This window comes from Centrocercus urophasianus, unplaced genomic scaffold (assembly GCF_019232065.1).
Source record: "Centrocercus urophasianus isolate 14NV4802_14NV808 unplaced genomic scaffold, USGS_Curo_1.0 seq_33, whole genome shotgun sequence".
NCBI lineage: Eukaryota > Metazoa > Chordata > Aves > Galliformes > Phasianidae > Centrocercus > Centrocercus urophasianus.
In genome coordinates this window covers 9151998-9175283 of record NW_024884900.1, presented here as the reverse complement: position 1 = coordinate 9175283, position 23286 = coordinate 9151998, and the positions used below count along the sequence as shown (strand labels likewise).

The 23286-nt window shown below is 62.1% G+C and overlaps 6 protein-coding genes across 7 annotated transcripts; 3 read left to right on the top strand and 3 right to left on the bottom strand.

Moving 5' to 3' along the window:
• Positions 1-1117: 1117 nt before the first annotated feature.
• LOC122166494 (caspase-1-like) lies at positions 1118-5228 on the top strand. Its single transcript, XM_042830303.1, has 9 exons — positions 1118-1212; positions 1527-1799; positions 2096-2220; positions 2462-2638; positions 2825-3056; positions 3171-3323; positions 3937-4046; positions 4384-4489; positions 4946-5228. Exons 1-8 carry the CDS (start codon positions 1206-1208, stop codon positions 4474-4476), a joined length of 1170 nt encoding a protein of 389 aa, XP_042686237.1. The 5' UTR covers positions 1118-1205; the 3' UTR covers positions 4477-4489; positions 4946-5228.
• Positions 5229-5892: 664 nt separating this feature from the next.
• On the bottom strand, positions 5893-8346 carry ABHD11 (abhydrolase domain containing 11). Of its 2 annotated transcripts, XM_042830305.1 has the most exons (6): positions 8272-8346; positions 7887-8022; positions 7601-7774; positions 7042-7212; positions 6639-6820; positions 5893-6354 (listed from the first exon to the last, which is right to left on the bottom strand). In XM_042830305.1, the coding sequence occupies exons 1-6, from the start codon at positions 8340-8342 to the stop codon at positions 6216-6218; spliced, it is 873 nt and encodes a 290-aa protein (XP_042686239.1). In that variant the 5' UTR covers positions 8343-8346; the 3' UTR covers positions 5893-6215. The 2 variants fall into 2 exon arrangements, with proteins under 2 accessions (XP_042686239.1, XP_042686240.1); XM_042830306.1 differs by lacking the exon at positions 7601-7774.
• A 1450-nt stretch (positions 8347-9796) lies between these two features.
• Positions 9797-10987, bottom strand: LOC122166370 (claudin-3-like). The gene has a single exon (XM_042830101.1). The coding sequence runs from the start codon at positions 10877-10879 to the stop codon at positions 10235-10237; it is 645 nt and encodes a 214-aa protein (XP_042686035.1). The 5' UTR covers positions 10880-10987; the 3' UTR covers positions 9797-10234.
• Positions 10988-16340: 5353 nt separating this feature from the next.
• On the top strand, positions 16341-17329 carry LOC122166566 (claudin-4-like). Its single transcript, XM_042830413.1, is given in 2 exon segments — positions 16341-16566; positions 16569-17329. Coding segments are annotated over 2 exon segments (987 nt in total).
• A 2625-nt stretch (positions 17330-19954) lies between these two features.
• LOC122166416 (claudin-4-like) lies at positions 19955-20599 on the top strand. The gene has a single exon (XM_042830178.1). The coding sequence runs from the start codon at positions 19955-19957 to the stop codon at positions 20597-20599; it is 645 nt and encodes a 214-aa protein (XP_042686112.1).
• Positions 20600-20997: 398 nt separating this feature from the next.
• Positions 20998-23018, bottom strand: METTL27 (methyltransferase like 27). Its single transcript, XM_042830155.1, has 4 exons — positions 22782-23018; positions 22553-22688; positions 22391-22483; positions 20998-22256 (listed from the first exon to the last, which is right to left on the bottom strand). The coding sequence occupies exons 1-4, from the start codon at positions 23016-23018 to the stop codon at positions 22015-22017; spliced, it is 708 nt and encodes a 235-aa protein (XP_042686089.1). The 3' UTR covers positions 20998-22014.
• Between the last annotated feature and the right edge of the window lie 268 nt (positions 23019-23286).

Genomic DNA, 23286 nt, shown 5'->3' with positions numbered 1-23286 from the left:
AGTTCTATTTGGGAGTCTTTCTACTTTACCCGGGGGGTCTCTGATAGTTCGCACCACTGATCCTGTAGACGAGCCTTCCCCAGCAATGCACGCTCGGTATATAGGTGTGTATGTGTGTATGTTGCCACCCACGGTGGGAGAATATCCCGCCCGAGGTTGATGAAAGCAGAGCACAAATGATGGCATGCCAGAGGAAGCGCTTGAACAGTTACATTGGAAGGCCTGGCAGCACCTCTGCCCCACGGCGCTCTTTGTTTAATGAAGGCTTTGAAGAAAATCGCCACCTCGATAGGACAAGAAGAGCATTGAGACAGCTTGGGAACAGCAGGATGGCTGCTGGCTGACAGCAGATAACACAGCAATTAAATGTAAACTGTGATAAGATTGTGAACCTGGAGCACTCAGGGGAGGGGGACAGGCAAAGGCACAAAACGAGGCACAAAAAGCTGTCCCTGTGTCCTTAGGGGTGTTCCTGCTTGCGGGATGCCCGCCGTTGCAATCGCGAATAAAATCTGCTTTTATCAGAGACACCATCCTGATGAATTATTTGGGTATTTCCAACACATGGTGCTGCAGTGGTGCAGCTGCACGGGGCTGGGGTCACCGTCCTGAAGGCGTTCAGAGCTGTGGGGATGTGGCACTATGTGGGCATGGGGGCTGGGGTTGGACATGGGGTTGGTGGAGTCTTTCCTATGATGTCCCTTAGCATCTTGATTCCCCATCACAGCTTCTCCTTCCCCCATCAGATGAGCCCTGGGCAGATGATGCTGCTGCTCCCCCAGGAACCCAAAGGGGACAGGCCAGGCGCAGCCCACAGCAGGTCTGCAGCATGATGGATGATCCTGAAGTGGGAGGGACCCACAGGGATCACTGCTTCCAAATCCTGAAATGAGACCATGTGTCTGAGCGTGTTGTCCAGATGTCAGCCTGCAGCTGAGAAGCTCCCTGGTGCAGGAGCTGTAAGCAGCAGCACCGCGTGGCATCACTCCTCTCACCTGGTAGTGCTGCACCTCCAGGGAGAGGTGATGGGGGCTGTGATGGTGCAGGGCTGCAGCTCTGTGGGCTCACTGTGCTGTGCTGGGCTCTGGCAGGCAGTGACAAAGGCCAAAGGCGGAAACAGGAAGCAATGCTTAAATTTACTTTCATTTTCTGTTCCCCCAAGAAGCGGCCGCTGAGCCGTTCGGTGGGCTGGGGGCTGAGGGTCGATGGCAGGTGAGTGCAGCCAATGGTTGCCCAAGGGGGCACTGGGGGTGGGCTGGGGGCTGCTTGGATCGTGCTGGTCCTGCTGAGCCTCGCACACCACAGCACATGGCAAGGGCCACGTGTCCTGGGCAAGGGATCCGTGTCCTGCAGCACTTTCTGTGGCAATAGGGGAGGGGGGTGGTGGCATGGGAAGCACACTGGGGTTGGTGTGGGAGAGCGGGGAGCACCAAGGGAGGAAGTGGGAAAGGGAACAGCAGGAACGGGTGGTGGGAGGGCTGGAGCTACGTGGGGCGGCTCTGGGTGCTGACAGGGCTGCCCTACAGACCAGGAGCTGCTGAGAGCGCGTGCCGACTTTGTGAGCCGCGTGAGGAAGGCTGTGATCTCCAATCTCCTGGATGAGCTGCTGGCCCACAGGGTGCTGAACCAGGCAGAAGTGGATGAGGTGCAGGAGGCCAACCCAGTGACAACCGACAAGGCCCGGAGCCTCATAGACATTGTACGCCTGAAGGGCCCTAGGGCCAGTGCCATCTTCATCGACAGCCTCAGGAAGCACGATAGCAACTTGGCGGAGCAGCTGGGACTGAGTGCTGGTGCAGGTGAGAGGCAGAGCCACGACCCACCCTGGCCGTGCTTGTGCTTCCAGTGCTTCCTGTGGCATGCTGGAGGGGGCCCTGCCTGCTGGCCCAAGCCCAAACCATGGGGCAGTCAGGAAATCCCATTGTCACTGTGCTGTGGCAGTCGGTACCCCTCACCACGTGGTGACAGCAGGGCTCTCAGGTGGCTGCTCCCTGTAGGAATCCACTATGGGGCAGAGACGGGTTCTGCTTGCCCCCTGCACTGTGACAGCCCCTTCTTACCCTTTCCAGTGTAACCACGGCCTTTGTGCTTGCAGAGCCTCCTGGTGCACCGCCGGCTGCCCCCAGCACTGCGGGCTCCTCCGGCCCCCCCATTAGCAGCCAGAACCTGCAGTGGACCCTGAGCGAGTACCAGCGCTTCAAGGAGGCAGAGGGAGATCAGGTGCTGTGGGTGAAGGAGATGAGAGAAGGGCTGGAGCATGGAGCAGCCTCTCTGTCAGAGGGGGCAAAGGCTGCCAAGGGTCCTCTGCAGTCAGTGAGCAGCGCAGGAGCTTTGGGAAGATGCCCCAGGGCCGGGGAGATGTGGGTGCTGCATACGTAGGCCTTTGCTGCTATAGTTGCCTCCCTAGAGAAGCCTCCTGCACCCACTCACAAATGTGCATCACCTTGTTCTCTCATCACAGATCTATGACATATTCCTGCCACGGGAAAAACGAACCCGTAGGGCCTTGCTCATCTGCAACACCAATTTTGAGCACTTGAGCAAGCGGGACGGGGCTGAAGTGGACGTGAAGGAGATGACAAAGCTGCTAGAAGGGCTGGGCTACAATGTAGAGTGCCATGAAGAAGTAACTTCCCAGGTAAAGGAAGTTGCAGAGACCTTTGTGTGCAATGGAGGTGGGGGGCTCAGGGCAGACATGGCTGTGAGGGCTCTCAGGAACCACAGGAACAATTCTGTCCCCAGTGGCACTGGCTCCTGCTCACAGCTGCATCTCCACACAGCTGGTTGCAGGTGGCTGATGCCCCTTTTTCATGGTGTTTTGCAGGAGATGATCACAGTCATGAAGAATTTTGCAGATCACAAAGATCATTGGACCTCTGACAGCACCTTCCTGGTGTTCATGTCACATGGAGTCAGCACTGGGATCTGCGGGACCAAGAGTAATGGGACCACAGACATCCTCTCCTTCAGCACCATCTACGAGAATTTCAACAACAAGCACTGCAAGGCGCTGGTGGGCAAACCCAAAGTGGTTATTATCCAGTGCTGCCGCGGAGGTGAGTCCCTGCTGCAGGGTGCCTGCCAGGTGAGCAAGCCAGTCAGGCTCACCTGGAGCACTGGAGGCTGGGTTTGGGGTACCCCATCACTGACGGCTGGCCCTGCCTTCCTAGACAACATAGGATCTGTGATGGTATGTGACTCCATCGACCCTGAGATGCCCACTTTCACCTCGGACGGCTTTAGGTCTGTACAGCTGCAAGGTCGTAAAATCAGAGAAACTCACCTGGAGAGTGATTTTGCCACTTTATATTCCTCCACACCTGGTAAGCAATTCCACAGAGAGAGTTCTCCTGTCTGAAGGAAGGCAAGGGGGGCAGGACTCCCATTCCCCACCCCATCAGTCTCTCCCACACCTCCTTCTCAGGGTGGGTTGACAAGGTCCCTCCATCTGGTGGCCTGGCATACATTGCTCAGGCATTGCTCCAGCAGCCTCTGCACAGTGCAGCATCCTCCCAGTGTCAGAATACACAGCCACTCCAAGCCCAGATCCCTTTCTGGGTGAGTGCTACCATGGCTAGAGTTCTGTGCCTTCGCTCCAGCCTGTGCATCTTCTCCAGCCCATTTATCTCACTGTAGTGGCTAGCTGGGAAAGTTGTCTTCTCCTGTGGAAAGTTTGGCTAGGTCACAGATGGGTCCAGGCCGTGCAGACATGCATGCACTGGGAGCGTGGCTGGGAGCAAGGAGACCAGAGAAAACATCACACCCAGCATTCCAGGAAAGCTCTGTCCTTTTCCCATTCTTCGTCCTGTTGGTCAGGTGGGCCATCTACAAAGATCTCAGAAGGTGTCCCAGTCTCCTGCTCTAGCACGCTGTGTTGATTGCTGCTGCCATGGGAAACACCAGTGAAATGACACTTAGCATCTTCTGTCTCCTCAGATACTGTCTCCTGGAGATGCCCCAAAAAAGGTTCTCTTTTTATCCAGAGACTGGTGGAGCAGTTTCGAAGCCATGCCTTTAACAGTGACTTGCAGGAGATGTTCAGAAAGGTGAGGCTTTGTAGTTAAATGCAAATACAGTCATGCCAACAGGCAGGGATGCTGCTGCAGGAACAGGGGCCTACTCACGGCTCTGGCTTTATTCTGCAAACTTGGGGAGCAGGCTGTTTCCTAAAAGGGTCCAGGTGCTCGGGTTTGGTTCTCTGTGGGGGTCGGTGTCCTGCCGTGGGGCAGGCTTGTGACAGCCTGCTGGGTTGGTGCAGCCCATGGCTTCTTTTGCACCAACTCACCTTCCTGGGGATGCCTCCTGATGCCCTGCACTGCAGCCATGCTGGAAGGAGAATTGCTTTCATTTTCCTGTGCTCTCTTTCTCTCTGTCTCACTCCAGGTCCAACGTTCCTTTGAAAACTTTCCTCGGCAGTTGCCAACACAAGAGAGGACTACAATGCTCAAGAAGTTCTATCTCTTCCCAGGCCTCTGATCTCCTGCCCAAGGTGAGTTTTTCCACTTCACCCTTCTGCAACAGCCTCTTCTTTGTGCTCCACACCTGGTACTTTGTCAGTGGGCAGGAGCAATTCCCCATCACACCTTGGCTCCAGAGCACACAGCTCGGGCTTTATGTCCCAAGGACTTATGTGCTGCATACAGGGCCTGACTCCCCATCTCCTGCTGGCTCTAGAAGATGGGTGCTTGAGGAAGTCATTGCAGCAGCCTGTGTCTCAGGAGCTTTTTTTGTTCTAATGTTCTCCATGGGTTAAAAAAAAAAAAAAAAGACATGGACAGAGAAAGTGTTTGAATTTGGGAGTAACAAAGCAGAAAGCTCAAGCTCAGGGAATGCAGTGGTGCTGCAGAGATGTACTTCAGAAAAGGAAATGAAAAAAATAGAGGCCAAAACCAGCTCTGCAGAAACAGCAAATCTCTAAACCGGCTTCTTTTGCTCCCTCTGCTAGGCAGCTACAGAGCCAGAACAAAACAGTCTTCAGTCTTCTCTTCTTCCTCCCTTTTGAGGCATCTGAACAACCTCAAACTGACCAAATTCTTGCCAGGGAGCAGCAAAGACACTCAGCAATAGAACACTACACGCACACCTGGACCACATCTCTCTTTACCACCCCAGCAAAGGCTGTGAAGCAAGCATCTTCCCATTGGTGGCAGATACCATCTGTCACTCTGAGAGCCACTTCTGCCCTGTTTCTGACTCAACTTGTTGACTAATAAAAGGATTAGAACACATAACAGCACCTCTCCTCTGCCTCCAGCCTGTGGTGATGGTTGGTGGCCAGCAGCAGCTGCTTGGGTACAGCTGTGAACAGACAGGAGGTCATGAACCAGAATTGAGGGAGGAGGGGGCAGCCAGTGTGGGGGGTGGCTGGGCTTAGGAAAATCCCTAGAGAATCCACTTCTGTTTGGTGTGCATCTGCTCCCTGTGCTGGTGGGACAGCCTGCACTGTTTTCTGCCTCTTCCATCCCTCCTCACCCAGAGCTGTGTGAGAGCTACACTTTGTCCTTGCAGCAGTGCTGCCTCATGCCCTGGTGTCCCTGCCTATCTCCAGTTTCTGTCCATGTGCTCTCCAGGTTCCCATCTCCTTGGGTCGAACATGGAGAGAAAGTGAATGCAAAGCCCTTCCATATGCAGGTCCCAAGACAAAGCAGAGGAGGGTGGGTGTGCTCTCATGGCTCCTTCCTCACAGCTCCCTTCTGCAGCCCATGGCGTGGCCTTTCTCAGGAGGCAGCTTCCTCCTGCTGCCTCGGAGGTGGTGGAGGGAAGTGATTTCCTCTGGAAGCCATGAAAGATCCTTAAATCTGCATCTAACAGCTCAGCTGACACCTCCCACCACCATCCCCTCCAGTAAGCCTACCAGTGCTCCCCTTGTCCACAGCCACATCCAAACCATTCTCTGCCTTGGCACAGATGCAGGTTTATTGCAAGTGCTGCAAACCACTGTCAGCTCCACCACCAGGTGAAAAGGTGGTAGGAAAAAGAGAGGGCTCTCCTGTCCCCTCCTTGCGTCCAAAGCACTTGGGTGCATGCAGGCCACGTCCTTGGCCAGTGCCACCCTGTGTCTCTGGGAGGTGGCAGGAGGGCTGGGCCTCTGCGAGCAGGATGGGAAATGTCCTCAGACCACAAAGGTGGCGGCTGCTCTGGGCTGATCCTTTCCTTGCTCTGCCCAGAGCTCCCTGGGTCCCACGTGGTGCTTGCAGGAACACCGGTGGCCAGGACTATGGCGATGGCAAGAAACTGAGGACAGCAGCGATGAACTCTTCAAACTTGTCCTGATGGACTATGTGGCCTGCGCCTTCGATGAACTGGACATCTGCTTTGGGGAAGAGGCGCTGGATCTCTGGGTAGTCTTTGGAGCTGCAGGACAAGGGAAGACAGCATCAGAAGTGTGGTCAGAGGTCCACCCAGATGCTTTCCTCCACCTGCTGCAAGCGGAGTCTCAGGTCTGACCACATCCTCTTTGTCACTGCTAGGAAAGCCTGAGGCTGCCCTCAGGCTCCACCTCACTCTCCAGCACATCGGTGTCACTGCCTGCTGGAGGCACAGAGCTCACTCCAAGGCCTTCCCTCCCAGCCTTAACATCTGCAGAACAGTGCAAGGAGTCAGATCACAGACTTTGAACAGCTTGTCTTCAGTCTCACCTGATATAGGGTGATTTGGATCCTCCCAAAAACAATGCAGGGCCAGGATATGGCTTGTGGAAGACTGGGAAGCTCATGATATCTGCAAAGTGATGGGAAATAGCATCCAGGTTCACTCTCCAGATGTAGCGGCCCTCCACCTCCACCAGGTTGGTGAGAAGAAACTGTCTCAGCTGAGGGTCCTGCCACAAAAGGGGAATGTGCCAGTGGATCACACACACTTCAGTGAGAGCAATGAACCCTTGGGATGTCCTACCCATCTCACAGCTCATGCATGCCATGTTCCCCAGTTCTCCTGCAGCCTCTGTGACCCAACTGCCCAGATCAGCATTGAGCTGGCAGGAATCAGGGTCCCAGGAACAGGCTAGGGGCAGAAGCCCCTTCTAGGATAGGGATTTCCCACCTGGACCACGGAACTCAGCTGACTGTCAGCCAGCTGGCGGGCAGCAGAGCGGGACAGACCGGCCGGGATGTTCACTGACTTCATGGCAGAGATGTAAGCAGGGAACTCGGAGATAAGCGTGGTTGAGGTAGGACTGATGTCTACGGAGATAAGGCGCTCCACCAAGTCTGGCTGGGGACACAGACAGAGAAGACCAAATGAGAGCTGAGATCTCCCAGCCTTGCTCTGAACAGTGAGGCCAGGCACAGTGCTCTGCTCCCAGCAAGGCTCTCTGAAGGCTTTTAGCTCCCTGCTGCCCCAGCAGATAGCTCCACAAACCTTTCCCTGAAGTCTTACTTCCCTGCACCTCCGTACATGAGACGTCTGAGCTCCTGTGCAACTGGTGCCAGCATGGTGGGCTGAGAGCAGAGCCCTGCAGCCCAGCTCACAGCTCTGAGCAGGGCAGTGCTGGGGACAGCCGCTCACCGTGGGCTCATGGCCGCATCACCACTGCCCTTCTCAGCACCACCTCCAACACTCACCAAGCCCCATCCCACCACCAGGACCCCCAAACACCCACCCGCTGCAAGGCCAGCACCATGGCCGTCTTGCCACCCATGCTGTGTCCCACGAGGATGCACTTGTGGATGCCCAGCTGGGTCAGGAGGTGCTGCACGTCCAAACTCATCGCCTCGTACGTCATCAGTGGGCTGTGGGGGCTGCTGCCATGGTTTCGTGCGTCCACTGTGAGCACCTGCCCAGCCAGGGGGTACTGCATCAGCTGGGGCCGGGCACTGCTCGTGGCCCCCAGACCTGTGGGACTGCCTGTGAAGCTGGGGCTCTGCGGCTGTCCCCCGTGGCCTCACCTGGCCGCCAACACGCCGCACCAGTGTCTTGGCCACCGAATGGAAGTTGCCGTGGTTGCCGAAGATGCCGTGGAGCAGCACCAGGGGCGGGCGCGTGCCTCGGACTCCAACCTCGGCGTGGGCCAACGGTACAGCCCTGCGGGGAGAGGGCGGGACTGGGAGCAGCGAGGGGCGGGGCCACGCCGAGGGGGCGGGGCCACGGATCAGCAGGAGCGGGCTGGGGGCGGGGCTACGCGACGGGGCGGAGAAGAGCCCAGGCCCTGAGGCGGGGGGCCCACGGAAGGGGGCGGGGTTAGAGCCGAAGTTGGGGGGCGGGTAAAGCACAGCCCCTCCTCGCGAGACCACCACCCCTCCTGCCCCGCCCCTAGCGCGGACGGGCCCTTACGTTATGGCGGAACGGGCTGCGAGAGGCGGGCGGGGGCCGCGGGGCGAGCCCAGGGGCAGACGACGGAGCATGATGGCGGCGGGCGGGCGAGCGGCGCGCGGCCGTGACGTAATGGGAAGCGACCACGCCCCGCTGGTAGCCGCGTGCGCCTCCTGGCGGCGGGAGGCTCTTGGGCGGACTGCAGGCGGCACCGTGACTCAGCGACACGGGCTGCAAGCCGGGAGATCTGGGACGGAACGGCGCGCGGGCCTTAGTGTGCCGTGCTGCCACCGCCCGTCCCCGCACAGTACCGCACTGCGCTTGAGCTCACCCCAAATCCCGGACCGGCTCTGATGCCACGTGAAGGCTGCAGCGCCGTGGCTGTGCGCCCATACCCCGGCACCGGGCACGGGGAGCGGGCAGCGACTGCGGGGCACCCAGAGCACCGCCAGGCGCAGGGACAGCGCCCCCCGGCTCCTTCTGAGGAACCCCGACGTCCTCATCCCACAGCCCCCGGCCGGCACGCGGTGCTGCGGGCACTGCGCTCCGTGTGCCGCCACCTCCGCCTGGGAACCGACACCGAGAGGAGCGGGGGGAGGGCAGCCCTCAATGGTCTCGTTGTGCTCCGCTGGCAGCAAGGTCACCACCCGCCTGCGTGTGGCCCAGGGCCAGGGCAGGGCCCGCGTCCCCGGGAGCCCCAGGCCGGCCCCAGTAGGGCTGCTCCGCTCCGGCTGATCCTTATCGGGGCGGCCATGTGTGCAGGGCCGGGGGGAACCTGAGCCGCCCCCTCCCCCGGCGGACCGCCAGCGTGAGCCGCCTGCGGGGCCGTCGAGCGGGGAGCGGCCGAAGCAGCTGCTCAGCCCTGCCTCTCGGCTGCGATTTTCTGACAGCGGCTGCGAGACGGCCTCAGGGGCCGGAGAGGGGGAGGCGGCGATGCACCTGCGGCTTTGTCCGTGCTCGCTGGAGCCTGGCGGGGAAAGCGGGGGCCGTCCAAAGCCGGGCGGAGCTGCACCGTGCTGCCGGACCGGGAACGGGCGGTGCGGCGTTGTGCAATGCGGCCTCACCCCTGCTTTTACGGGGGGGGAAAGAGCCGGTCTTCGCCGCCAGAGTGCCAGACTTTGTACCGAGCGGCAGGGAGTGCCGACGGTGGGACGTCAGCTGGGCAGCGGCTGGGATCCTGCGGCCCGCAGCCCCCCGCGTGGGGCTGGGAGAGGGGCAGACGGGGAAGGAGCCGAGAGGGGCCAGAGCCTGGTGGGAAAGGTGTGGAGATGCCCATCCCCAATCCGGTGTGATTGGGGTCAGTCCCGGTGCTGCTCTGCTCCTCGCATGGGGACAGCTCTGTGCTCATGGCCCCGTGTGGGGGTGACAGAGGGGTCCTCTCCACTGCAGCACGTTCCCATTGAGGTTCCAGGGCTGGCGTTGTCCTTGCACACGATGCTAATCTGCCCCACGCTGCCTTCCTGCGGGGCCTAAGCCATTCCCTCCCCAGATGGCTCTCACCCTTCTGTTCCCCCCCATCCTGTCGAGGGGCCCAAGGACACATGGATACCAAAACAGGACTCGTTTATTGACAAATGTAACTTGTACAGACCACGCGTAACAGGGAGAGAAGGTGCCCGGCTGGCGGCGGGGGGGGCCGGCAGAGCAGGGCGGGGGGACACGGAGCTTCCTCCTGGCGCTGCTGCACACAGCTCTCCTGGCAACCCGAAACCGGCTCTGTTTACATGAAACCGTCGGTATTGACACAGCCGCCCGCCCGGCTCCCGCTCGCACTGCCCGGCCCTGACCCCGGCACCGATCCCATCGCCCCCCCCATCATTCCCCTGCCTGCTCCCACCGGGGCCGGGCACCCTCGGGGGGGGAGCTCTCTCCCCGGCCTGCGGGGCGGAGGGTCCCCGACGGTGCCGGTTCCGGCGGTGGGGCTGGAAGTGGGTGCAGGAGCTGCCGAGCCCCCCGTAGGGCTGGGCTGGGGGGATGCAGGGGCTCACACATAGTTCCTCTTGTCGTAGCTGGTAACGGCAGAGCGCGGGGCGGAGTAAGCCACCTTGCTGGTCGTGTACCTCTCGTCTTTTGGGGGGCAGGAGCAGCAGAGCAGGGCCCCCCCGAAGAGCTGCAGCGCGGAGGCCGCCCAGCCCACATAAAGTGACGAGCCCAGCTCCCGCTTCTGAGCGTCGAGCACCAGCGGGTTGTAGAAATCCCGGATGATGGCGTTGGCCGACCAGGAGACGGGGATGAGGGTTATGATGCCGGAGAGCAGGAAGATGACGCCGGAGACGATGGTGATCTTGGCCTTGGTGGTCTCGTCCTCCACGCAGCGCGTGCACTGGGCGCCCACGATGGCCACCATCAGGCCCAGCACGGCCAGCACGATGGCCACCACCAGCAGCGCGCGGGCGGCCTGCAGGTCCTGAGGCAGGGCCAGCATGGAGTCGTACACCTTGCACTGCATCTGCCCCGTGCTCTGCACCACGCAGTTCATCCACAGCCCTTCCCAGATGATCTGCGCCGTCACGATGTTGTTGCCGATGAAGGCCGTCACCTTCCACATGGGCAGCGCGCAGCAGATGATGCTGCACAGCCAGCCCAGCACCGACAGGGTCAACCCCCCGATCTCCAGCCCCATAGACATGGTGTCCGGCTCCCAGGCGATGGCAGAGAGGAACCCGCTGACCGAAACCACCCTGTGCTCCGCTCGCTGCTGCAGCCGTGGGGATCGGCTTACACCTGGGTGCACCTGTGCTTATAAGGGCTGGCGGGGCCGGGGCCGGGCTGCACTCGCTCAGCGCCCGCCCGGGGTGGGGTTTCTCCTCCGGACGCTCCTCTCCACTGGCTCCGTCGCCGTGTCCCACACCCTCCCCTTTGTTTGCGGAGATGGCGTAGCGGAGGGAGGGGGAGAGCCACCTGAGATGGCCACTGCAGCACAGGCCTGGTTTCGGGGCGTGGGGTGGGATGGGTGCTATCGTCACAACCCGAAGAGATGGAGGGCTGCCCAGCTCTTAGCTTGCTGTGTGCCCTGCTGCCCACCTGCACCACGGCCCACGGCCACCGCTGACCCCCTCCAGCCTTCCCCAAAGGCAGCAGCGAGAGCTGAGAGCCCCTCGGCTTCACACTGGTAGTGCTGGAGGTGGCCAGGGATGGGGGCTGAACCCCCCACCAGAGCAACATGGCACAGCGCAGAATGGCACGGCTGGGTGGGAGCCCAAAGCCTCGCAGCGTGGCCTCTCCAGCAGGGATGCTGTGGGTCACAGCCTGTTGTATTTCTGGAGTGCTTTATCAGATCTCACGTTTAACATGGTGTCCAAAAGAAAGGCAGTTTATTTAAGATTACGGCCTTGTCGGTATTTTTATCTGCATGCAGATTGCTCCTTATCTCACCGTGGCTCAGCGAGAGCAGGGAGCACTCGGGCACCTTTGCATCACCGTGCAAAGTGCAGCCCCTTCACCTCGCCACAACGTGCTCTGTGCTGCTGGCCCCGCGCAGCCCCCTGCCCCACGCAGCCCCCAGCGCACCCACACCCACCGGTCCCCTCCTGTCCCCTCCCTTCTCCTCCTGTCCCATTCTTCCCGCCCCCCCTCCTCCCGCCCCGTTCCCTCCTGTGGGACATGCAGTGCTGGGTGTGTCTACGGGAATCCCCGACCAGGTGATAAATGTCTTTTACTCATCGTGCTCAAATATTTTGTCCTTGAAGGAAGCAGACGGAGCACGTAATGCTCCCGCAGTGTCACCCTGTCCGCCTGGCTCAGTGGCAGCTGGAGAAGGAAAAACAAGGCATGTGTGAGCTGACCCTGCGAGTGATCCCATCCCGGGGGGCAGCGCCCCCCCAACGAGCCCCCTGAATGAGCAGGGTGCTGCTGCGTGCAGCCATCCCCCCCCGCTCTGCACGGCCAGAGTGCTGCAAGTATTTCAGCCCCCACCCCAGGAATGCATTTGCCCCCTGCTCTTGGTGGATGGCTGCCTGCAGGCATGCTCCAGCCTGTTCCCAGCCACTGCTGAGGGCTCCCCTACAACTCATTAACTACACTAGAGCACGGCTGGAGACCCCCCTGCTCAGCCCCCCAGTGGAGGGAGGCCGCACTCAACCATGCCTTGCAGCACCCCAACACCCCCACTCTGCTGGATCAGCTCCTGCTGCCCCACAGCACGTCCAACTCTTGGTCTGGGTGCACCCAGCACCGCATTGCACTGCAGCACCCCACTCCCAGCCCCGGCTCTCTGTGGCATCCCGCCATCCCATGGCACCCCATGGGGTTGGTGGGCACATGGGTGTCCCGTGGGGTCCCTGTGCAAGCAGAACCCCAGGGTCTCACACCAAGTGAGGTGCTGCTGGGGGGTGAGCCCAACCATCCCAAGGATGGAGCTGAGGCAGAGCAAACTTCGGGGTGCACAGGTACTGGGTGCACAGCAGACACTGCACACACACCCAAATACACCCCCCCTGCTGGCTGGGATGCACAGACACAGCTGAGCAGACAGACAGACAGGGAAAGGCACAGGTGCACAGGTGCACACATGCGCAGACCATCGCGCGCAGGTGCTCACAGGCACACAGGAGTGCACAGAGACACAGTCAGACAAAGAGAAAGGCACAGGTGCACATACACACGGGGAGGTACACACGGACAGACGGACAGGCGCAGCAGATGCACAGACACATGGCTGCATGCACACTTGGCACACACATAGGAGGGTAGCCATGGGGGAATGTGCACAAGCAGATGCACTCACCGGTACACCTGAGAGCAGACACAGGTTCACACATATGGCAGCACAGACAGAAGAGGAATGAAAGCACACACAGACAGGTGCACACACACACACACAGAGGGTCAGGGGAAGGACCTGGGGCGGGGGATGTCCCAAGTAGTGCTGTGGGGCAGGGGCACGGGAGCGAGGTGACGGCTGCCCTGCAATCAGCCCCCACGCGCCGCGCCGCCTCCTCACCCCATCATCCCAAATTGCCCAAAGTACAGGCTGTTTGCACTGTGCCGCCGGCCTGGGGCAGCAGCAGCTGCCTGACTCACAGCAGAGGAAGGGGCAAATCACCGGGGTTTCGGGGTGCTGGCTGCAGCACGCTTCGGGATGCATTCCTGTGGTGAGGAACGCAGCCTGATGGTGTTTACCCAAAACAGGCACGGGGGCGGCAGGCCTGTGGGGGTCCCCATTGCCCCTTGGTGAAGCTGTTCCACTGCAGCTCAGAAGGGATGGGGAGCATCACTCCCAGCGATGGGGACCAGAGGGGCCACACGATGACGTGGGGATGGGTCATGACGTGAAGGTCAGACCCAAGGGGTGTGTGAGCTTTGCCGTGCTGGTGGCTCTTCTCCATGAGCACCTGCACAGCGACAACCACTGTGGGTGACCCCATCCCCATCCCATCCCTATTCCCATCCTCATCCCATCTCCATCCCGGTCCCCATCCACACGTGCTGTTCGGAGGGCCGGCTGCCCCGGGGCGGGTGACGGCACAGCAGCACCAGCAGAAACCGCCCCGGGCACCGCGGGGCCGCGTCCCGCTCACGTGCGCGGTGCGGCGGGCGCGGGGCATGGGGTGTTCCCCCATGGTTGCGGTCGCGGCGGGGCCGGCGCCTATCCCCCCCAGGGCAGCGGGACGAGCGCTGCTCCCTGCTTATATTTCAGGCGCGGGGCTGTCGATCTGCCCCGGCCAGGGCACACAGACGTCCATTGTTGAAGCCCCTTTGGCGGCGGCGAGGAGCAGGTAAGGCGGCTCCGGCATCAATGGCAGCTCTGTCTGGCGGCGGGGCGGGGACTGCGCTGCGGGGCCTCTCGGGGGGATGGCGGTGCGCCCCACATTGCGGCGTGCTCGGGGCTTCCCCACCCCGAAGGGCTCGGAGCGGCGCGGCTTTTGCTGCGGTGCCGACCCCCGAACTTCGCCTGCAACGCGTCCGAGTGTCACCTTCCTGGGACGTGGCTGCAGCTCGCACGCCCCTTTGGCTTAGCAGCACTTTTGCCCATTTGGGGCTGCTTTTTGCTCAGTAAGTGGATAGGGGGTTTGTTTTCTTGGTGAACTCCTGGCAGCGGTTCCTTTGCACAGCGCTTTCCACGGGCTCTTGGCTGAGTCTGGAAACCTTTGCTTTCAGGTAGAGAAAAACAACCTTAGTGTGCACATTTCAGCCGGTCAGGGGGGTTTATGTCAGGCGCAAACTTTTCGGGAACATTGAGTCTCTGAGGAGCGTGGGTAACTAATCCCCGTGTGCGCCGCGGGGAGAGGCTGCTCAGTGCTGCGCCGGCTCCAGCACGGCCCCTGCTCCAAACCCGGCTCCCTCTGCTCGCCCCATTGGGACCTCGAGGTACGCAGCGTGGTTGTTTGCTCAGAGAGAATGCGGGGTTGAGGGAGAGGGGGAAATGCTGTCCGTGTCTGACACGGGGACATCTGCCAGCCCTGTCCCCACAGGTGTCCTCGGCACGGCACAAGGTCAGGTGTGACACAGCTCTTTCTGTGACCCTGTGGTGCTGAGGATCGTGGTGAGCAGGGGCTGCCCTTGTCTCTGGCTCTGTGTCCCTTGCTGTGGGGCTGTGGCACGGCCCTATCCCACTGTGATGAGAGCCTCGGGGTGGGGTGAGCCCCCTGTTTTGGTGAGGAGGGGCTCCTGCTGTCTGCAGGCGAGTGGAATCTTTCAGCTCCGTGCGATGCTGCTGTCACTGTGCTGTTCCTCGCTGAACCCCACATCCGTGGCAGTGCTGGGACATGGGGTGCCTGGGGGTCATGGGAAGGGCACGAGAGCTGCTTCTTGGTGTCAGGCACCACTTGAGGACGTGTCACATTCTGGTTTTAATTATGGTCATCAGCTGTCAAACGGCCATGCTGGCGCCTATAGCTCCGGCATTGCCATGCAGCACATAGCCGTGTCCTGCTCCCACCTTGCCATTTGTCCCCAGACCCAGGCACGGCCCTGAGCCCTGCGGGGATGCAGCCTACGCAGGGCTGGGCTTTTCCTATGGAACCGTACACACGTGTGCACACACCCACTGCAACCCCAAATGATGGTGTGGTTGGCGCAGCCGTCTGCGAGCCCAAGCCACATCCAGCCTGAGGCAGGGTCCGGCCCTGGCGCTGCCTGTCCGTGGAGCTGCCCCAGGCAGGGGAGGGGGTGGGGTCCCCCCCCCCCCCCCTGCTGCCGCCCCACTGATTACAGGGAGCCCTGAATGCACTTCAGCTCCACAGTGGGCACGCTGGTATGCCAGCAATGTGGGCACTCCAGAGGTGTGGATGGTTGGATGGATTGAGGGAGCGCCCCGGTGCACCTCGGTAGATGGTGGCTGCCCCAGACAGCCAACAAGGAGGGCTGCAGCAAGACCCAAGTGTCCCCGTTGCCTGGCCTGGCTGGATGCTGGTGTCCCCAGCCATGGTGCAGGTGGCATCCTTGTGGCATGGACCACGGCATGGACCATGGAGATGCAGCCACCCCTGGGCATGTGGGCTGTGTGTTGCAGCAGGAGCCTCCTCTGTGCCCAGAGACACCTGGTGTGCTCAGAGGCAGCTCCAGAGCCCATCGTGCTAAACAATTAGCAATTAATTAGCAATTAATTGCATCGGCAAGCCGCTGTCATGCTTTGCCAGCAAGTCTGAGGATGAAGTGCCTGGTGGGGGCTGGCCACTCTGACCCCACAGGGTTCCCCTGATACCTTATCTATCCACGCCTGCGTGTTTGGGAAACTGAGATAACCTCGGGCCCTGCTGTCATCCCTGGGGATTAAGCAGGGGGGGAGTGGTGCAGTGTCTGTCCTTGTGCTCTGTCTGGCTTTGTGCTGCTCCACGCACATGCCTGGGGGCTTAGTGAGGGTGGTGTGCATGTACAAGGGGCTGCTGGGCTGGGGGCTGCCCCTGCCCACTCCGAGCACTGCCGTCTCTGTTGCGTGGCAGCTCTGACTGGTTTGTGGGGCTCGGTGGGGAGGTGCCTCCTGCCTGAGGCCAAATGGAGGGATGGGAAGCGCTCACACGATGCCAAGGAACAAACAAGAGGTGCTTGTGCCCTGCCGGCATGGAGCCCAGCACGGGACTGGCACGGGCCCACGGAGACAAGGGCAGGAGCTAGGGGGAGGAAAAAGGCACAGAAGCACAGAGGCATCCATGCAGGCCATGGAGAAGGAGGTGCCGGGAGCGATGCTGGAGAAATCCTCATCCCAGATGCCACGGTTGCCCTTCAGCACCCCGAGCTGGGTCAACCCGGGCATCTCCTGCCTGTGGGCAGCGTGCGGCCATGCTCCTGCTCCTGGGTGGCCTCATCCCGGCCCCCTGCGCCATCCGTGGGAGCAGCGATTGGGTGTCATGGCCGTGGGGAGAAATGTGAGAGGAGGAATCCCGGGAAACTGGTTCTACCCCTCCGTCCTGTGCCGGCGGGATGGCGGGTGGCGGCGGAGCTCCTCCCTCGGCGAGGGCATATAATGCCCGGCATGGTCCCGGCGGGCGGCACTGCGTGGCGGAGAGCGATGGCCTCCATGGGGCTGCAGGTGCTGGGCATCGCCCTGTCCGTCATCGGCTGGCTGGCGTCCGTCCTCTGCTGCGCGCTGCCCATGTGGCGCGAGACCGCCTTCGTGGGCAACAACATCGTGGTGGCTCAGATCATCTGGGAAGGGCTGTGGATGAACTGCGTGGTGCAGAGCACGGGGCAGATGCAGTGCCGGGTGTACGACTCCATGCTGGCCCTGCCGCAGGACCTGCAGGCCGCCCGCGCGCTGCTGGTGGTGGCCATCGTGCTGGCCGTGCTGGGCACGCTGCTCGCCATCGCCGGCGGCAAGTGCACCACCTGCGTGGAGGACGAGACGGCCAAAGCCAAGGTGATGATCCTCTCCGGCGTCACCTTCATCGTCTCCGGCGTCCTCATCCTCATCCCCATCTGCTGGTCTGCCAACGCCATCGTCCGGGACTTCTACGACCCGCTGGTGGCCGACTCCCAGAAGAGGGAGCTGGGCTCGTCGCTTTACGTGGGCTGGGCGGCCTCCGCGCTGCTGTTGCTGGGGGGGGCCATGCTGTGCTGCACCTGCCCGCCGCGCGGTGAGAAGCCCTACTCCGCCAAGTACAGCGCGGCTCGCTCGCTGCCGGCCAGCAACTACGTGTAGGGCCGCCGCACCCTGCCAGACGGGGATGCCCGCGGGGAGCGGGTCTGGGGCCGGGGCGCTGCGGAGGGGATGGAGCGAGGGGGGCAGACAGAGCCGCCTTTGTTCACCGGGATTGGAGCTGGTTCTTTAATCCTGCTGGGATGGGAACGGCGCTCTGCCGTCCTGGCTGCCCGCCCGACAGCTCGGGGGCACCCGCGGCATCTCCTCAGTGGGGGCTGGGGGGTACTGTGCTGTGCCGTGCCGGGACGCTCAATGCGCCGGGTGCTGCCCCACCGGTGACACGCGGCTCCGTGCTGCTCCGACTTGTCCAAACACCACTGCGGAGGACGGGGAGAATCCCCGGGTGATGTCCGTCGAATCTGTCCCGTGTGGCCAGAGGACGCGGTGGCTCGGTGACACGCAGCGCGGTCTCGAGGGGCGTTTGGTGCTCTTCCCCCTCCGTGCCCCCAGTTCTTACTTTGACCTACTTTCGGGGATCTCATCTAGCTGTACGCACTTGGGATTTTTCTCGGCAGCTCGCCGGGGTGCGGGTATCATTATCCTGGGAGTGGGAAGGCAGCGGCAGGGCTGGGAGAACCGGTCCGGGAGGCGGCACCGGGCTCTGCACTGCACTTCTTCCATCCGTGGGGCAGGAGCAGCTGGGGGCTCGTGGTACCCCCGGTGTGGCAGCACCTGACCTCGTGCTGCAGCCATCCCACATTAAATGACAGTGCTGCACCCGCCGTGCTCCGTTGTCTTTATCTGCTGACCTCCATGATGGGGTGACCTGTGGGTTCCGAGCTGCAGACCCCGTGTCTGGGAACACCAGCATGAAACATCCCAAATCGGGAGGGACATCCCCAGCCTCCCACCCCCTGCTCCTCACCCCTGGCTCTACCACAGCTGTGCTCCCCTCCCGGGCCACCTGGGGAGGTGACAGTGGGGTGGCTCAGCAACGAGATACCTTTACAGTATTGAGGCCACCCCACGCTATCACAGGGCCCCGGGCATTGGGGCCATCGCCCCACGCTGCTCCTGTCTGACCGGCTGCACCAAGCAGGAAGGAGAGGCGGGCGCCAGCAGGACGTGGGGTGTTGGGATGGGTTGGGATGCCCCAGGGCTGCTTGGAAGCACCTTGGGGCTGGTGTGGGTGACAGCAGTGTTTTGCCTATTTGCCTTCTGGCCTTGGAACCGTGCCAGTGCACATCCAGTGTGTGGCCAGCCCTGGGAACGTCCTTCATGAGCACCTCAGGGCACTGGGGACAGCACACAGTACCCAGCATGGGGCACAGGACCTGAACGGTTAGGCTGTGGTGCTCACTGGGGACTTTGAGGGCTCCCAGCTCCAGTGCTTTGCTGGGATGGGGATGGAAGTGGGCAGCCCAAATGTGTTGGAAATGGTGGCAGATGATCTGCAACAGGAGATCGATGCTCCAGCTCTGTGCTGGGATCCACTTGGTCACTGCCTGTCCCCAGTGAGGACACCCAGCCCATGTCCTTATGGCTGTGTGGCACCAGGGGTGGCTGCCCACCATCCCAGCCCTGGCCCCTTGCTTCTCCTGGGAGAGAAGGATGTTGTTATCAGCTCTAACACTGTGCCCAGGCTCGGCCAGGTGCCCATCACAGTGCAATGCCAATGGGTGAGAGGTGCAGGGATGGAGCAGGAGCACAGCCGGGCAGGAGAGGCCATAGAAACCGAAACTGGGAGCAGGAAAACCATGGTGAAACTTGGAACAACTGCAGGGCGTGCCAGGTACAGTTGATACCCACTGCCACACCAGGGCCATAAAAACTCAGCTGCTCCCAGTTGCCAAGTCTGGGTCCTGGGTCACAACAGTGGGGTCTGCTCTGCATGGGGCCGAGCTTGAGATAAGCCTACAGTCATGGTGTGTTGCTGTGGTTGGTGCCCTGAAGTTCCCCATCTCGGAGCAGCACCCTGTGTCTGCGGTGGCCCCTTCTCTATAGCACCCTGGGAGGGCTGGAGCAGCCTTGGTTTGTCAAACATGCTCCCGGTGCTGCTTCTCCAAAGGATGAGGAGCCAGTATTGCTGAAAGTGCCGAGCCCTGCGGCTGGTATTGCAGGCAGACCTGGGCTCGTGCCCATACCCAGCCCCACAGACAGGAAACCTGACAGGTCCAAAGACTACTGCAGTGCGGCCACCAAGGGCAGAGTGCCGGCTGGGGCAGCCGTGAGGAGTGCCCTGTGCTGAAGGGACACCTTGGGTGAAAGCATGATTCGCTTGGGCTCCTGCAGCTCAGCCTCCTCTGGACCTGGGAGCTCAGTGTAGGACAGGCCCCCATGCAGCCCTGCAGCAATGCTCCATTGAGGACATATCTCCATACAGCTCTGCAGCAGTGCTCAATTCAGGACCTGTCCCTATGTCCCTATGGTTCCCTGCAGAATGCCTCATGAAGGATGTCTCCCCGTGTCCTCATGCAGCCCTGCAGCAACACTCCATGCAGAATGTGTCCCCATGTCCCCATGGTGCCCTGCAGCAATGCTCCATGCACAACACATCCCGCCGCGTCCTGCAGCCATTCCCATCCAGTTGGCAGTGGGATGCCTCCGCACAGAAGCACAGCTGCTGTGAGCAGCTCGGTGCCCACATGTGTGATGTGATGGCTGTGCCTGTCCCCACAGGTGCTGATGGCGACGATGTCGATGCAGCTGGGCGGGCTGGTGCTGGCCGTGCTGGGCTGGCTGGGCTCCATCCTCACCTGCGCGCTGCCCATGTGGAAGGTGACGGCCTTCATCGGTTACAACATCGTGGTGGCCCAGGTCTTCTGGGAAGGGCTGTGGATGAACTGCGTTTACGAGAGCACAGGGCAGATGCAGTGCAAGGCGTACGACTCCCTGCTGGACCTCACCTCTGACCTGCAAGCCGCCCGAGCGCTGGTGGTCACCTCCATCATCGTGGCCTTCCTCGGCCTCCTCACCGCCATCTCGGGGGCCGACTGCACGCGCTGCATGGAGGACAAGAGCTCCAAGGGCCGCGTTTCCATCGTGGCGGGGGCCATCTTCGTGCTGGCCGGCATCGTGCTGCTCATCCCCGTCTCCTGGTCTGCCAACAGCATCGTCACCAACTTCTACAACCCCATGGTGCCCGAGGCCCTCAAGAGAGAGCTGGGGGCTGCCCTGTACATCGGGTGGGCTTCCAGTGCCCTGCAGCTGCTGGGTGGGGGCATCCTGTGCTGCTCAGGGCCACCTGTGGAGCGGGACCACTACCCCAAGTCATACCGTGCGGTGAAGGGCTGCGGCCCCATGGGCTACCCCATGAAGGACTACGTGTGAGCTGCCCCAGCCAGGCACCAGCCCTTGGACACAGCACCACGGTCTCTATCCCCCTCACATCCCACATCCCCTGCCCGCACACCAGTGTCCCCACGCCAGCTGTGTGTCCCCCCCCCCCTCCCCCCCCCGTGCTTTGCCCTTCCCGCAGGCTGGTGACAGCATGTGGCCTCATCCCGCTGCCCTCCTGGGGCGCTGCTGCTGCTCCCAGCTCTATAAAGGTCTTGGTGCCACTAAGGCTGCCTGGGCTCATTTTGAAGCTGTGTTTTGACACTTCCTATGTCTCTCACACCTCCATAGGCAGCAAAAGGGCTTGCTGTGCCATCACCCACCATGTCCCTGTGCCACCTCACCACCCCACAGGATGGCCCTTCACACTGAAACCACACACACCCCAATCATGCAGTGCACATAGGGTTTATTCATTAGCCAAGCACGGGACAGGGACAGCCACAACCCCCAGCCACTCAGCTTAGGGGCAGTGCTGGGGACAAAGGGACCGTGCCTGTATCACCGAGGGGAGGCAGGGGCTGGCACCACAGCACCAGGACATGGGGAGACAATGCACACCAGAGCCCAGCCAGGGGGGATGACGTGTGCTGGAGACAAAATGCTTTCAGCACAATCAGCCTGGGGTGCTTGGATGCCCCAAAGCTGTGGGCTCAGCTCCTGCAGTGGTGGCACCGAGGCGGGTGCGGAGCCACTGCTCCGATGGGGTGAGTTTCCATGTGAAGGAAATCACATGGATGAATGCTCCTTACATCCATGGGAATGCGACAAGCAGCAGCAGGTCTGCGGGAAGGAAAACAAAAAGATCCTAGTGGGAGATTTGGGTAAAAAACTTCCCAAGGAAGCAGTGGAGGAGGAAGGGGTGGAGGCACCACGCGAGGGGCACGGGGAACAGGATGGGCAGGAGATGCCGGGCGGCTCCGGGGTGGGGAACAGCCACCCTGAAGCCTCTTCCAGGTTCATTTCCCACCCAGCCCATTAGCTACAAAGCCATAGGAAAATGAGGGCTTAAGCAGGCAGGATGAAAGGTTGACGGTGCTTGGAAACTTTTCTGGGCGGGCGTCGTGCTGTCACACTGCTCCTGATGTGGTCAGTCTCTGTCACCTCGGTGTGCAGGGTGTGGGGGTCACTGCAGGACGCAGAACAACCCCCCCAGGCACGGAGCTGGGGTCTGGAACAGGGGTGATGGGGCAGGATCCAGGGGGTGACCGTGGCCGTGAGGGAGGTGGGCACCGCGAAGACACAGGGGTGGCTCTGCGGTGGTGTCACAGCACGGACCAGAACCGGGTGCTGAGAAGGAGCCCTGGTGTTTGAGCCTGGTGCCAGGAGGGGGTGGTACGGCCATCGGACGGGGGACACCCGCGGGGCGGCACAGCACCAGGCACAGCGCCGGGCCCCTTCAGGGTGTCTCAGCCCTCCTCGGGGGGCGGGACGGGGCACTTGCGGTAGATGTAGATCACGCCGGAGATGTAACCGCTGCCCCGGACGTTCTCCTCCTCCTCGGAGGTGGCCCTTTCCCAGCGCGGCACCTCTTGCACCAGCACACGCTGCCACGCGCCCTTCTGCTCCAGCTGCTGCAGCACGGCCTCCAGCTCCGCCCGGTACCGCCGGTTCGACGGGTTGCTGCGGGTGGTCAGGCACAGGAAGCCCCCTGCCGACGGCGGGTGGGTGACAGCCGCCTGCGGTGCCGCGTCACCCCGGGGTACCTCCGGCTCGCTCCTAGCCGGGACGCGGGGCCGAGGCCTCGTCCCGTCGCCGGAGGTCAGCGCGGGGACGCCGCCTCACCTGCCCTGGTGACGCGCAGCAGCTCCGGCAGCGCCGAGCTCGGCACCTGCCCCTCGCCCAGAGCTCCCACCAGCGTCACGGCGTCGTAGCGCTCTGCGGGTCAGGCACGTCAGCCACCAGCGGGGCGTACATGGTGTCACCGCTCCCGGTGCCGGCCGTTACCTGCGGGCGCGGGCAGCGGCTCCCGGCCCAGCTCGCAGCGCTGCAGCTGCCGGTAAAGCCCGGTGCCCCGTGCCAGCTCCAGCATCCCGGCGCTGCCGTCCACGCCGTGCAGGCGGCGGAACCCGCGGCGGTGCAGCTGCGGGACGGACGGACGAACGGACGGACGGGAGGGTGGGATGACCGCTCGGCTCCCCCCGCTCCGTCCCGCCCCTCCCGCCCCGTCCCGTACCTCCCGAGCTACGAGCCCAGTGCCGCACGCCACGTCCAGCACCCGCGCCTCGGCAGGCGGCGAGGGGAAGGCGAAGGCGAGCGAGGCGGCGGCCAGGTACGGCGCACGGTACTCCAGCGAGGCCACATCCTGCTCGTAGCGCCCGGCCCAGCCGTCGTACAGCCGCAACAGCTCCGGCAGCTCCGCACCGCCGTGCACCGCCGCGACGCGCTCCCGCACTCCCGCCGCCAGCTGCATCGCAGCCCCGCCCCTCGCCCCGCCCCGCGCCGCTCCATTGGTTTAACGCTCCGCCCCGGGCCCGCCTACCACCGTCCCATTGGTTAGCGGCAGGTGGAGGTCACGCCCCCCAGCTTCTGATTGGCTGTCGTCGCCCGGCCGCTGTCGCGCTCCGTTAGGCAGAGGGCGCGACCAAGTGCGGCTGCGGGGGGAGCCGGGAAGTGCGTCGGAGGGACGGACCGAGTGGTGGGACTGGTCAGCGAATGACCTTGGAGCAAAAACCACGGAG

Excerpts from the sequence above, each read along its gene's own strand:
- LOC122166494 (XM_042830303.1), top strand. Across the intron at positions 3,057-3,170 it reads TATCCAGTGCTGCCGCGGAG|ACAACATAGGATCTGTGATG; the intron begins GTGAGTCCCTGC and ends CTGCCTTCCTAG. Across the intron at positions 3,324-3,936 it reads TTTATATTCCTCCACACCTG|ATACTGTCTCCTGGAGATGC; the intron begins GTAAGCAATTCC and ends CTGTCTCCTCAG.
- ABHD11 (XM_042830305.1), bottom strand. The coding sequence starts at position 8,342 with ATGCTCCGTCGTCTGCCCCTGGGCTCGCCCCGCGGCCCCCGCCCGCCT. Across the intron at positions 6,821-7,041 it reads AGCTGAGTTCCGTGGTCCAG|GACCCTCAGCTGAGACAGTT; the intron begins GTGGGAAATCCC and ends CTTTTGTGGCAG. Across the intron at positions 6,355-6,638 it reads TCCAAATCACCCTATATCAG|CTCCAAAGACTACCCAGAGA; the intron begins GTGAGACTGAAG and ends CTTGTCCTGCAG.
- LOC122166370 (XM_042830101.1), bottom strand. The coding sequence starts at position 10,879 with ATGTCTATGGGGCTGGAGATCGGGGGGTTGACCCTGTCGGTGCTGGGC.
- LOC122166416 (XM_042830178.1), top strand. The coding sequence starts at position 19,955 with ATGGCGACGATGTCGATGCAGCTGGGCGGGCTGGTGCTGGCCGTGCTG.
- METTL27 (XM_042830155.1), bottom strand. The coding sequence starts at position 23,018 with ATGCAGCTGGCGGCGGGAGTGCGGGAGCGCGTCGCGGCGGTGCACGGC. Across the intron at positions 22,484-22,552 it reads GCCGCTGCCCGCGCCCGCAG|AGCGCTACGACGCCGTGACG; the intron begins GTAACGGCCGGC and ends CCTGACCCGCAG. Across the intron at positions 22,257-22,390 it reads GCTGCGCGTCACCAGGGCAG|GGGGCTTCCTGTGCCTGACC; the intron begins GTGAGGCGGCGT and ends CGCCGTCGGCAG.